The sequence below is a fragment of the Ylistrum balloti genome, unplaced genomic scaffold, assembly GCF_031769215.1.
Source record: "Ylistrum balloti isolate Yb309-2 unplaced genomic scaffold, AGI_CSIRO_Ybal_v1 Utg370706, whole genome shotgun sequence".
NCBI classification, from domain to species: domain Eukaryota; kingdom Metazoa; phylum Mollusca; class Bivalvia; order Pectinida; family Pectinidae; genus Ylistrum; species Ylistrum balloti.
Genome location: NW_026782423.1, coordinates 23,055 through 36,486, shown reverse-complemented (window position 1 = coordinate 36,486; position 13,432 = coordinate 23,055). Strand labels below are relative to the sequence as shown.

Below are 13,432 nucleotides of genomic sequence, written 5' to 3'. Positions count from 1 at the left end.
TTTAAATTTTCTTTCTTATTTCTTAAAATTTTCATCTGTAAAATTTCTTACAGTACAAAAAAAAAGATTACATCAAGTTACTAATGTTCTAAAAGGTCTATACACTTTCATTCTGCTAGGATCTAATATATATGAAACACCTTTAATTACTTTCGCACACTGCAAAGAGACAAAAGCACTTTTAAAGAATGTTTAATCGATGTAAACACTTTCCGTAAGAAGACATTGTATGAAGTTAAAAATATTAAAGGGAATTCAAATTATAACACCGAAACCAACATTATCTTGATCTTATGACATACACACCTGTAACAGGGTTGAGGTATCAAACTTAAGTTCTTACATGGAAAATAAGTTGACTGAATGGTGACATGGTAATACAAGCTTGATGATGTACTTTGTAATAAAATTTGGATAGGAATTGTTATGTAACTTTATAAATAGCAAATAAAATACAAGATCTGTACATATTGTAATGTGCAACATTGTAATACAATGTTAGTATACACAATGATATGATAAATATTCTGGAAGAAAGTTAATTAGACAAAAAATCTCAAGTTGGAGAATTTTCCAAAGAACCAACATCCTGCTAAGTATCTTATGTGTGTTAAGGTTCATCTTCTAGGCTTCAGAAGTGGTATACAGAGGTCTCTTAAAAGTTAAATACTGGTAAACAATAAATAAATAAAAAAAAATAAAGAACAGCACCAACTCCTAAAGCCAGGTCAGGCCAATAGTATCGTCTTCTTTTTTGTAGTGCAAATTTGCTACTGGTAGATAAATATACCCTGCAATGTGTTAAATTTTAATATAAGATTGATACGTAAATATACTGACACACAAAAGAAACATAACCTTCAATTTTTGGTAAAATCCAAATTATTTCATTCAAATGTAACATCTTATTTATACAACTAATTGAAGAAACACATGTATTCTACTTGATGAAACAGTGAATTAAGATTGAATCATCATTACTTTAGCAAGAAATGTCAAGGCTGAAAAGGCAGCAGCTATTAAAATTCATTTTGTCTTCGGTGAGAAGTATGGCCCTGGTTAGTATTAGTTGGTGTCCGAATTCAACGATGCAAAACAGTTTATATGTACTACAGTGATATTTCACCGCTCTACCAGTACTGCCTGACACCTAGTGGGTAGGGTATGGGTGGATTTGGGTGTGTTTGAATGTGTCAATCTAATATGTCCAACACATGCTCTACTGTAGAGTGATCAAGATTGTTTGGGGTCAAGGTAAAGAGTCAACATTATTTTGGTTCATTTCATATCGTGTCAAACGACATTGAGCTTTGTATTGTTGAAAAAGTATGGTCACTATAGATCCCACCCCACACTATTATGCAACCACCAAAACATGTCACAATCCACATTGCAGTTATCGGCATAATGTTCACCACAACGTCGAACAACCTGCCGACACCCATCTGGAAGATACAGAGTTAATCTTGACTTGTCAGAGAAGAGTACCTGGTGCCATCTTTTCATTGAAAACACATTTGGATGGTGACATTGGAGTCTTGCTTCACATTGATGACTATAAAGGGATATTCTCACTGCAACATAGTCCAGTTTGATGCCATAGTGGAGATGTCTCAGCACAGTATCTTGGCTAACTCTTGAATTGTGTATCCCTGGCGTCTAATTTGCAGGATTTTTTGCAGTTCTAAACTACTTGGACAAGTGTTGCAACCTCAAGAAACAATCCTGTCAAGGCATAATTACCTTCAGTCCACTTGTTAGAGGGTGGCTGGCAGTTGTACCAGTCATGTTTGAGGGTGGCTGTCAGTTGTACCATTCATGTTTGAGGGTGGCTGTCAGTTGTACCAGTCATGTTTGAGGGTGGCTGGCAGTTGTACCAGTCATGTCTGAGGGTAGCTGACAGTTGTACCAGTCATGTTTGAGGTTGGCTGGCAGTTGTACCAGTCATGTCTGAGGGTGGCTGGCAGTTGTACCAGTCATGTTTGAGGGTGGCTGGCAGTTGTACCAGTCATGTTTGAGGGTGGCTGGCAGTTGTACCAGTCATGTTTGAGGGTGGCTGGCAGTTGTACCAGTCATGTTTGAGGGTGGCTGTCAGTTGTACCAGTCATGTTTGATGGTGGCTGTCAGGTGTACCAGTCAATCAAACATGGCTGTAGAGTTCTTGCCACAGTGTTTTGGGTGTTTCTAGCCAACAGTATTAGAACTGACTTTTTGTAATCATAATTTCATCATTAATTAGCCTCAGCATCCTTTACACAATGACAAATTTCAGTGAAATGCTGCCACGTCTATACTTACTTGTATGCTGATCAGGATATATGTGTCAGGTGGACACAAGAACATGTAGTGTGATCAATTCAAATGATTTCACGCTACTCAGAACTGTTAAACAAAAGTTTATTGAAATAAAAAACTATTGGTATTTAACTGGATGTTGTGTATCTTTTCCTTGTCAGTATACTATGTACATACATTATAATAAAAGTAAGCATAAATCTTGCAAGGTTAGTATATATGTATATATATATATCAAAATAACTTCAAACAACATGTCAAATTAAGCATTAGCGTTTTCATTTCTGAATCTTCAAGATGTTTGAAGTTATTTGATTATATTTCATGGACACTGAATTCAACCTTTATATTTGAATATATATATATTGTGAAAGTAAGTATAGATACACTGTGATACAAGTATATATTGTAATACAAGATAAGTACAATACAAGGTCATTATACATTGTAATGTTTTATATTGTAATACATGTATAGGACAGGTGGATAAGCACCACATTGTGCAACAACTATGATGTTGAAAAGCACACAGCAATGTGACCTTGCTTCACCTCCTATCATGGTAATTGGTTCTTCTGTGGTTTTGTGATCTATTTAAGAAACCCTCAATCAGAGCTGCATGCAGGCAGTGCCTGCTCTTTCCTAGAAATCCAATTATCTCTGTGAACTCCTTGTAACACATTGTCAAAGACATGATACATTATGTTGGTTAGCTTTATTGCAAAATATTATTTCAAATAGTCATACACTTCACCCTTAAATCAACTAAATTTTCTACTGATTCAGTATATAAATTTGTAGATGAATTTCATACAGTTCATACAAAACCAATACATGAAATCAATAGAAATTTATCAAATTCAAAAGAATCATATCAATGATTTTCCAGCCAACAATATTCTATACCCCAAGAGTTATATATAAACGAAACCTCCTTAGGAACCATTTAACATAGTGACATTCCAATTAGTGATGATGGTCTTTCCGTACTTAAAAGTGCATGCATTGCAGATTATTAATGTTTAGTTTTTCTAACTCTCAAATATAGCCTTCCTGTAGCTGAAGCTGACAAATTTATGCTCTATATAAGAACAAGCATACACCTGTAAGACATTATTAACCAATTCCAATGCAAGTTAGTGTCACAAAAATGGAGACTGGCATTTCCTTGGAAACAGGAATGCCTCAAAGGTATTCCTAAACTTGACTACTGCATAAAAGTTGTCAAAATCCACAGAGATATTAAGATAACAGATGAAAAAGTAATGATACTATATTACAACAGGTGGGGCTGTATATGCTCCTTCTTAAATAAAAATCGTAACATAAAAGAGAAATTCTCTTGGAGTGTCTTTTCACAGGTGTAGAGTCATTAATACATGTATAAAGTAGATATTTTTATACAAACCTTGGATGAGAAGGTGACAATGAGGAAAGCACCAATGACAGCCATTGCAGATCCTGCAACATTGATACAATGTTAGGTAACACTTCCCGTGTAAGAATAACTCTCACAGTATAAGTAATTATGTTGTATGGAAATGTATAACTTGAAGACCAACTGGCTATTTGGGCTGCTTGCCGGCCATTTTGCTTTCAAATCATTCTCCAAATAGAAAAGGCACCAAGAGGGACCACGGAGTACTTGCATTCTTTCAATGGGATTCTCCGAATAGAATTTGAAGAAAGGAAAGATTTTAAATGTTATATTTCCGCAAATGACTAAATGTTCACGTACTTTCTCCTTCCACTATATATAAGTACCGCACCGTACGAGTCCACAAACAGCACATCAAATCTCCAGAATACAGAAAATTAAAACTAAGTGAATATTTAGACATTTGCGAAAAAAAAACTATTTAAAATATTTCCTTTCTACAAATTCTATTCGGAGGAATCCCAATGAAAGAAGAGAAAAAGAAATGTATTTTATTAGATCATTTAAACCCAAACTAAACAGTACTGTTTAAGAATTATATAAACTACGTCATGATCTACCATTCAATTATGATGTCACATAATCACACTTGTTATTACATCACAGACATTGTATCTAGGCAATTTATCAAGCATCATGAAGAAACAGGAATGAAAGCACGAATGCTTAATTTGGAAGGTTGTTTTAAGTTATTCTCATATATTCAGTACTTCTCAGGAAACACTTTTCAGAAAACATTAATTGCCAAAAACCAAGATAGCCTCCTATCAGCAATAAAGGTTTGTATCTGTCTTAAAATTGAATTGGCATGAACAAGGACCAAGGGGAAACTACAAAGTGAATTTGAGAAAGAATCATCTAATATTTCTCAAGACATAGCAATGACAATCTGCAATCGTGAAACTCTCTACCATTCAGGCCAGCAAAAGACATAAACATGATGAAGTATCTTGTTTTGCAATTGTAAAATAAAAAAAAGTATATATTAGTACAGAGTCTGCCAATATAAAGGGAAATATGCCTCAAGCAAATTTTACAACACCTGGAGCAGGAGCTTTACTCTCTTTAATAAAACCATACAAGTGAGGAATGGAAGGTAGGATGGTGTTTTCAAAAGAAGAACTATATTTGTATTTCAGTGTATCCATTACCTCATTATCATCAATACAACAATGGGGCAAATAAAATCCACTTACCAAAGAGATTTTCAGCTCGGATCTTCTCTTTAAGGATCAGGGCCGCCAGGAAAAGGTTAGCTGAAAGGATACACAATCAAGTAAGGACATGCTATATCTATAAATGATTCAGGGAGTGCCTGTGCATGCTAGAGCTGGAAAAAGCAATAAAATGCTTCCAAAGTGAAAATTACAAAACCATGATAAACACTGTGTTCATGTCTCCTTGACTAGCCTGCAGGAATTACTGACTTCTTTATTAAAGAAAAATCTTCTCCAGGACCTTACGGCAATGAAACAACACACCTTCAGAGACAGCATTTAATGACCACTTGACAGAGGGAAACTTATCACACTGCTTTTAGTGTACATGTGTGTGCGATTTCTAATGATTCAGCACCTGAGAACATGCAATCATTTTTCTGTAATCAAGACAAGAAATGTAATTTGTCAACCTTTACTTGCACCCTAGGAAACATTGTTTATCTTAACCTCTCAGAAAGATTAAGGAACTTTATGACATTAAATGCTCATTGTGTTAAAACCTTGTCTGTCATCTCCCTGCTTGCAGACAAACCCATGAAATAAAATGTAATGAATTCAACATTTATGCACTTAACAAAAAAACAAGAGTACTGTGGGGTGTCTGCTTCTTGCCAAAGAAATGTTCATCACTTATTGTGTCAAAGGAATACAAATATGGAAATAGGAAGAGAGATGCAGTGCTATATATTTTGACAATAAATTAAAGTGTACCAAGTTTTAAAGATATGGGAAAATCAAAATACTGCAAAAAAAAAAAAAACAAAACAAAGGGCAGAAACTCTTTGAAATATTGCTGAAAAAAAAAGCAATTCATGAAATCATAACCTTATGTATGGGTTTTTTAAGCCTACTAAGGATCAAGTAGATTGGCAGAGAAAAACAAAATACTGGAAAAAACAAAAAGCAACAGATATCAAAATCATAAAGTTTCAATGCCATTTAGAAAAACACAATTTCATGCCACAGTTTAAAAGCTCAACTGAGGGAAGAGAACTCTGTAAAATATGACAGGGAGTTATGGCCCTTAACAGTCATCTGAAAATCGATAAATTGATAAGACAAACCACAGAATTTGCAGATGGTTGTCTGACAAATCTAATGAATTCCTATGACGATATTTCAGACCACATTTGGTATAAATCCATGCAAGCATTAAGGAAATAATGTTTTGTGTTTTCCACTTGGGGCCATGCTTCAAGGTCCCCTAGAGGGTCAAATCAATGTTTTGAATTTCACAAATGATAACCTACCTGCAATAATGTTTCAGATCAAAATTGGTTGAAATCTACCTAGGCCTTAAGAAGGCGAAGTAGAGAAAAAGTTTAAAATGTGTTTTTCAAAATGGCAGCCATCTTGGATTTTGGGCCTACCATAAAAATAACAACACTTGGTGAAGTTTAAATAGGAGTTGTTAAAGAAAACGAGTCATGTTACAAAATGGCTGCTGCTTCTGGTTGCCATGTGAAAGCTTTGACACAGTAAAAAAAAGCAAACTTTTGTTGGCTATCTTTCCTCCAGATCCCTACCAATTTTTAGCTCAATGGCACTAGAAAAGAAGTTTCAAAAATGTTTTTCATGATAGTGGTTATTGAAGCCATGGCAGCGATCTTGTATTTCAAACCAACCTGTAATATCAACCTGAAAAATAACAACATTTGGTCAGGACCATTTCAGGATCATTTCAGACAAGTTGAACTCAATCCCACAGGTGGGACTTTGAAATAAGTGTTGAACAGGAAAACCATGATTTTGCAATTATGTTACGAAATGGCATCCCTAGTTGCCATGTCAAAGTTTTGACATGGTCTAAAAAATAAAACTTTGTTGGCTACCTTTCCTTAACATTCCTTCCAATTTTTAGCTCAATGGCACCAGTGGAACTGCAGAAAAAAATTTAAATATGTTTTTCAAGATGGCCATCTTGGATTCCAGACAGACCCGGAAAATAACAACACTTGGTCAGTACCATCTAAGGATTATTTCATGTAAGTTTGAGCTCAATCCCACTGGTGGAACTTTAGAAGTTTGAAATGTCAAAGTCTACTCTGGCGGACGGCTGACGACAACAGATTAAGCACAATGGTTATAGGTCATCATGACCCTTTAAAGGGCAATACTTCCTTCACTAGTTTTTAATCAAACTGCCATTTAAGAAAATTTAATTTTACATCATAAAGCCTACAAAATTTTAAGGAAAGGAGATCTCCAGACAAAGACTACCATGAAAACGGGAGCAATGATTCGACTCTTTCAAGTAAATTTCAACCAAACTGCCAGAATACAACATCATGTCATGGTGATTAAATCTACCAAGTTTGAAAGAGACAGGTTCAAAGCTGAGAAAAGAAATCTCTGGACGAGATTATCATTTTGAGAACATTCACAGTATGACTGTTCCAAATCCTGTTGATCGAATGAAACTGTGATCAAGAAAACACACCCTTTTTGCCACGTTGTGATTGTTGAGAACTGTGGGAGAAGATTTCCAGACAAATACAATTTTATGATGGATGTATGGATGGATTGACATACCATAATACAACCTCTTATATACAGTATATACACACCAAGAAAGAATTATCCACAATCATTTCATGTTAAACAGTAAACAAATGCTGGATAGAAAAGACATTTTGCTTTAATATCCTGATTCATAATTTTTCAACGAACATTCATCAGCTATAAATGTACATGTATATGACCAGGATTTTAAAAATTCTGAAAGATCATCCTGTCTCTAATGGGCGATGACATCTACAAACTGGTCTACCTTAAAACTGGTACAGTTCAATATCATTTTGCAAATACAGCTCTGCTTATATAACAGAAAACTCGTCCAATCTTTCTCAGATTCATCATGACATGACTTTCAGAAGCCATCAGTTGTTGCAAAGAGACCTAACCCTTCATTATTGACTAGACCTTGCTGGGCTGCTAATTGTTATGATCAATCTAGAATACTACCTCAATCAGATCACTAATGAACAATTCATTTTTATATCACGTCAAATGCATTCAGCTATGTTAATATTGTCTCTGGCTGATAAATCTGACTAAAACTAATTGCTCACGAGTTACAAGTTCCACAGTCGAGGTTGTGGCACTGTGTCTGACCAGATAGACTGGTTCTATAATGGAGATAGGCAGATGACATCCTGTACAGACCCATTACACAGTCTGAGCTAACCCTGTTCTAATAATCATTTTAATACTCTGTGGTTGAATCAGGAGCCAGCATCATCCATGATCAATCTTTCCACCTACACATATTGCCTTTGAAGCTATACTGCACCCTATTTTTCTACTACCATCATTTATTTAGTGAACTGTAGGATTTTTTTACCATAAAATCAAGACGATACAAAACATTTTATACTAAATTTGCCTGAAGGCATAATAAATATGGAGTCATATTTGTTTAAAAGGTTCTTTTGATGCTAAGAAGTGAAATACGAATGTTCAGTATATCACATAGTTAAGCATTTTTCGAAATACCACTTTACAATGATAACAATTCGTTCAAATGGACTCTGAAATCGGTTTATTATTGCAAACACTCGACCTTTAACAGTCTTACCTATAACAGCTATACTGTATCCCTCTTGACCTATAACAGCCATACTGTATGCCACTTGACCTATAACAGCCATACTGTATCCCACTTGACCTATAACAGCCATACTGTATCCCACTTGACCTATAACAGCCATACTATATCCAACTTGTCCTATAACAACTATACTGTATCCCACTTGACCTATAACAGCTATACTGTATCCCACTTGACCTATAACAACTATACTGTATCCAACTTGACCTACAACAGCCATACTGTATCCCACTAGACCTATAACAGCCATACTGTATCCCACTTGACCTATAACAACTATACTGTATCCCACTTGACCTATAACAGCCATACTGTATCCCACTTGTCCTATAACAGCTATACTGTATCCCACTTGACCTATAACAACTATACTGTATCCCACTTGAACTATAACAGCCATACTGTATCCAACTTGACCTATAACAGTTATACTGTATCCTACTAGACCTATAACAACCATACTGTATCCCACTTGACCTATAACAGCCATACTGTATCCCACTTGCCCTATAACAGCCATACTATATCCCACTTGACCTATAACAGCCATACTGTATCCCACTTGACCTATAACAGCCATACTGTATCCCACTTGTCCCCACTTGACCTATAACAGCCATACTGTATCCCACTTGACCTATAACAGCCATACTGTATCCCACTTGACCTATAACAGCCATACTGTATCCCACTTGACCTATAACAGCCATACTGTATCCCACTTGACCTATAACAGCCATACTGTATCCCACTTGACCTATAACAGCCATACTGTATCCCACTTGACCTATAACAGCCATACTGTATCCCACTTGTCCTATAACAGCAATACTGTATCCCACTTGACCTATAATAGCCATACTGTATCCCACTTGACCTATAACAGCCATACTGTATCCCACTTGACCTATAACAGCCATACTGTATCCCACTTGACCTACAACAGCCATACTGTATCCCACTTGACCTACAACAGCCATACTGTATCCCACTTGACCTACAACAGCCATACTGTATCCCACTTGACCTATAACAGCTATACTGTATCCCACTTGACCTATAACAGCTGAAAGGTATTCCACTTGTACTATAACAGTTGTACTACATCCCTATTACCTATAACAGCTGTACAATGCCTCATCTGACCAATCTCAATTGTGCTATGCCACACTTGACCTGTATAACAGCTGTACTATGGCCCACTTGACCTTCAACAGCTGTACTATGCCCCACTTGACCTGTATAACAGCTGTACTATGGCCCACTTGACCTTCAACAGCTGTACTATTCTCCACTTGACTGTAACATGCTTGTGAATGAAACAGATCGTCTAGAACCATCATTTGCAATCGTATACAGGATGATTTGAAGATTGAAATAGAAAATACATTTTCCTGGATTTAATTAATCATACCTTTGAATAGGAATCGCAATAATATTGTCTAGACTTCCAAGATTACTTTAAAGCTAGAGTGGAAGTTTAAAATGGCCTTTTGCATTGTGGGATCGTTAAGTCATTTGGTTATAGGTGAAATTCTAGAACGACCACCATGCTTGTTTACGATATGAATAGCTTCATGAAACTTACAAGAAGAACAATTTTACTGGACTATAAGAATTTGGTCAGCATTCAATTGCCTTTGTTAATATTTAACAGTACAGACACAGATGGAGAGATTGTTAATAAACCACACGTAACATAAGCTCCCTATCTGTGCGTAGACAATCTGTGAAGAGACCCAAGCCAAACAAGTTTGATATTTGCTATTTAAAGTTTTCATTTTAAATACATCAATAAAATCAAGAATTATCTGTGTATAATTCATTTGCAAATTTTATTAAATGTTTCACTGAAAATCTTGATAAATTGCCCTCTGTTGTCAGTTATATCAACAACCTTTGGTCAACATCTCAGTTACCACATCATAAGAAAGGGTATGGTTTATATGTGGATAAAATAGAAAAAAATCGCTAAAAACTGACCCTGCGACTTATATACCAGTGTGGCTTTTAACCCAGAAAAACTGTATATGTTCCCCCAGTTGACCCATATTAACTGTACGATGCTCCACTTGGCCTATAACAGTTGTACTATGGCCCACTTGATCTGTAACAGCTGTATTATATGCCTCTTCAGAGATCAGTATCTCCACTTTGATCCACAACATTATATTTTCTCTTACAGAACATACTATATTTTTATGCTATCATTCATGTTTTCTCTTCCAGAACACACTATATTTGTATGCTGTCATTCATATTTACTCTAACATAACACACTTTATTAATATTTTATATCATTTATATAATAGCATAAGTTTTAATTAAACACTTGTCATTCATGTCCACTTGTCATAAAAATACATTAATGTATACAATATTTTTATAATATTTCAACACTATTAGGGAATATTATACAGTATATCAAGGACAAGATAAAAACAAGAGAATTATCAGTTATCAATCAACCAGCAAATATTCTGTATATTACTTCCAGCTAGTCTCCTTGACATTTAATTCCGAGAAATTTCTATCAAAGCCTTTGTCGTCATATAATGCCAATCTTACAGCCACAGGCCATCTTCACTGCAGTTTCTATAATGTCAACAGTTCCTTATCATTTTCTATGTAGATACTGATAAACCTGTTAAAACTTCCCTGATTCTAGTAAACAGATTAGGTTTTCTTGTTCCTAAAGTTCAAGGTTTCACTGATGGAATGCAAGGTTTTCCATGTCTCAAACTGAAGGTGTCTGGTATTATATGGTCTCCATGTCTCAAACTGAAGGTGTCTGGTATTATCTGGCCTCCATGTCTCAAACTGAAGGTGTCTGGTATTATATGGTCTCCATGTCTCAAACTGAAGTTGTCTGGTATTATAAGATCTCAATGTCTCAAACTGAAGTTGTCTGGTATTATAAGGCCTCCATGTCTCAAACTGAAGTTGTCTGGTATTATAAGGCCTCCATGTCTCAAACTGAAGTTGTCTGGTATTATAAGATCTCAATGTCTCAAACTGAAGTTGTCTGGTATTATAAGGCCTCCGTGTCTCAAACTGAAGTTGTCTGGTATTATAAGGCCTCCGTGTCTCAAACTGAAGGTGTCTGGTATTATCAGGCCTCCATGTCTCAAACTGAAGGTGTCTGGTATTATCAGGCCCCCATGTCTCAAACTGAAAGTTTCTGGTATTATCAGGCCTCCATGTCTCAAACTGTAGTTGTCTGGTATTATAAGGCCTCCATATCTCAAACTGAAGGTTTCTGGTATTATCAGGCCTCCATGTCTCAAACTGAAGTTGTCTGGTATTATAAGGCCTCTATGTCTCAAACTGAAGGTTTCTGGTATTATCAGGCCTCCATGTTTCAAACTGAAGTTGTCTGGTATTATAAGATCTCAATGTCTCAAACTGAAGGTTTCTGGTATTATCAGGCCTCCATGTCTCTCAGACTGAAGGTTTCTGGTATTATCAGGCCTCCATGTTTCAAACTGAAGGTTTCTGGTATTATAAGATCTCAATGTCTCAAACTGAAGTTGTCTGGTATTATAAGGCCTCCATGTCTCAAACTGAAGTTGTCTGGTATTATAAGATCTCAATGTCTCAAACTGAAGGTTTCTGGTATTATCAGGCCTCCATGTCTCAAACTGAAGTTGTCTGGTATTATAAGGCCTCTATGTCTCAAACTGAAGGTTTCTGGTATTATAAGATCTCAATGTCTCAAACTGAAGGTTTCTGGTATTATCAGGCCTCCATGTTTCAAACTGAAGTTGTCTGGTATTATAAGGCCTCCATTTCTCAAACTGAAGGTTTCTGGTATTATCAGGCCTCCATGTCTCTCAGACTGAAGGTTTCTGGTATTATCAGGCCTCCATGTTTCAAACTGAAGGTTTCTGGTATTATAAGATCTTAATGTCTCAAACTGAAGTTGTCTGGTATTATAAGGCCTCCATGTCTCTCAAACTGAAGGTTTTCTTGGGTTATAAGCTCTCTGTGTCTTAAATTGAAGGTTTCTGGGGCTATCAGGTTTTTAGGTCTTGAATATGTCAGTTTTGAGATAGAGGAAATGATGTGAAGTTACTTGATTAAAGTATCATATTCCCACCTTTCAGTGATAGGGGCATCACAATTTTGGAGGGATAATAGTACTTTGCTCTCATAGTTTTAAACCATTTTACTATCTTGAAATTCTGGTATTGAAGGTTACAAGGTCAGAATTCAAAAGTTCGAAAATTCATTGATTGGAAGTACCTGTATATGTCTCGGATACAGTTTCTGAAGTATTGAGTTTAAGGCTTCACAATAAATTCAATGGTTGTCCATGTCCACAGTTTTACAATTAGAGAAAATTTACTTTTTCTTGTATAAAAATTTGCATGCAGTTGAGGTTTTCTGGTCTTTAACATATTCCTTTTTCATTCTACATTACAGATTTCCATAAATTTTCTTTTCTATATGGCTAAACACTTTCACTGACAATGTCTTACTGTACATTAAAAAATTACTACAATTAAATACATATACTATTTACCACAATCTACCTCAGTTAATTACCTTACCAGCTGTAGGAAATGCTTTATAGAGAGCCAGTAGGCTATTTCTGGTTTATATTCCAAATGCCATTGTCTGGCCAACAGGAGACCTATTCATATTTGGTAAACAAATAAACATCATGCCTCCTGTCTTAGATATCAACATGTCCAAACTCTGAGCCACAGTTGGTCTACATCAGATTGAGATATAGGAACTACTTATAAAATTCTAGTAGTTATTTCCAAACATTTCTTTTAATGTTTTTTAAGAATAATGATACTCAACAAATTCATCCAATCATGAAAAAACATTTGATGATGATGATATACTTAATATACAAAG

The 13,432-nt window shown here is 35.6% G+C and overlaps 1 protein-coding gene across 1 annotated transcript in view; it reads right to left on the bottom strand.

Annotated features, from left to right (window-relative positions):
• LOC132557641 (NIPA-like protein 2) overlaps positions 1-13,432 on the bottom strand; it is a 45,249-nt gene that overhangs the window by 11,925 nt on the left and 19,892 nt on the right. The window contains exons 4-5 of the mRNA XM_060222161.1: positions 4,930-4,989; positions 3,704-3,756 (exon numbers count right to left, since the gene is read on the bottom strand). Coding sequence (XP_060078144.1) covers positions 3,704-3,756; positions 4,930-4,989 — 113 coding nt within the window. The remainder of the gene's footprint in view (positions 1-3,703; positions 3,757-4,929; positions 4,990-13,432) is intronic.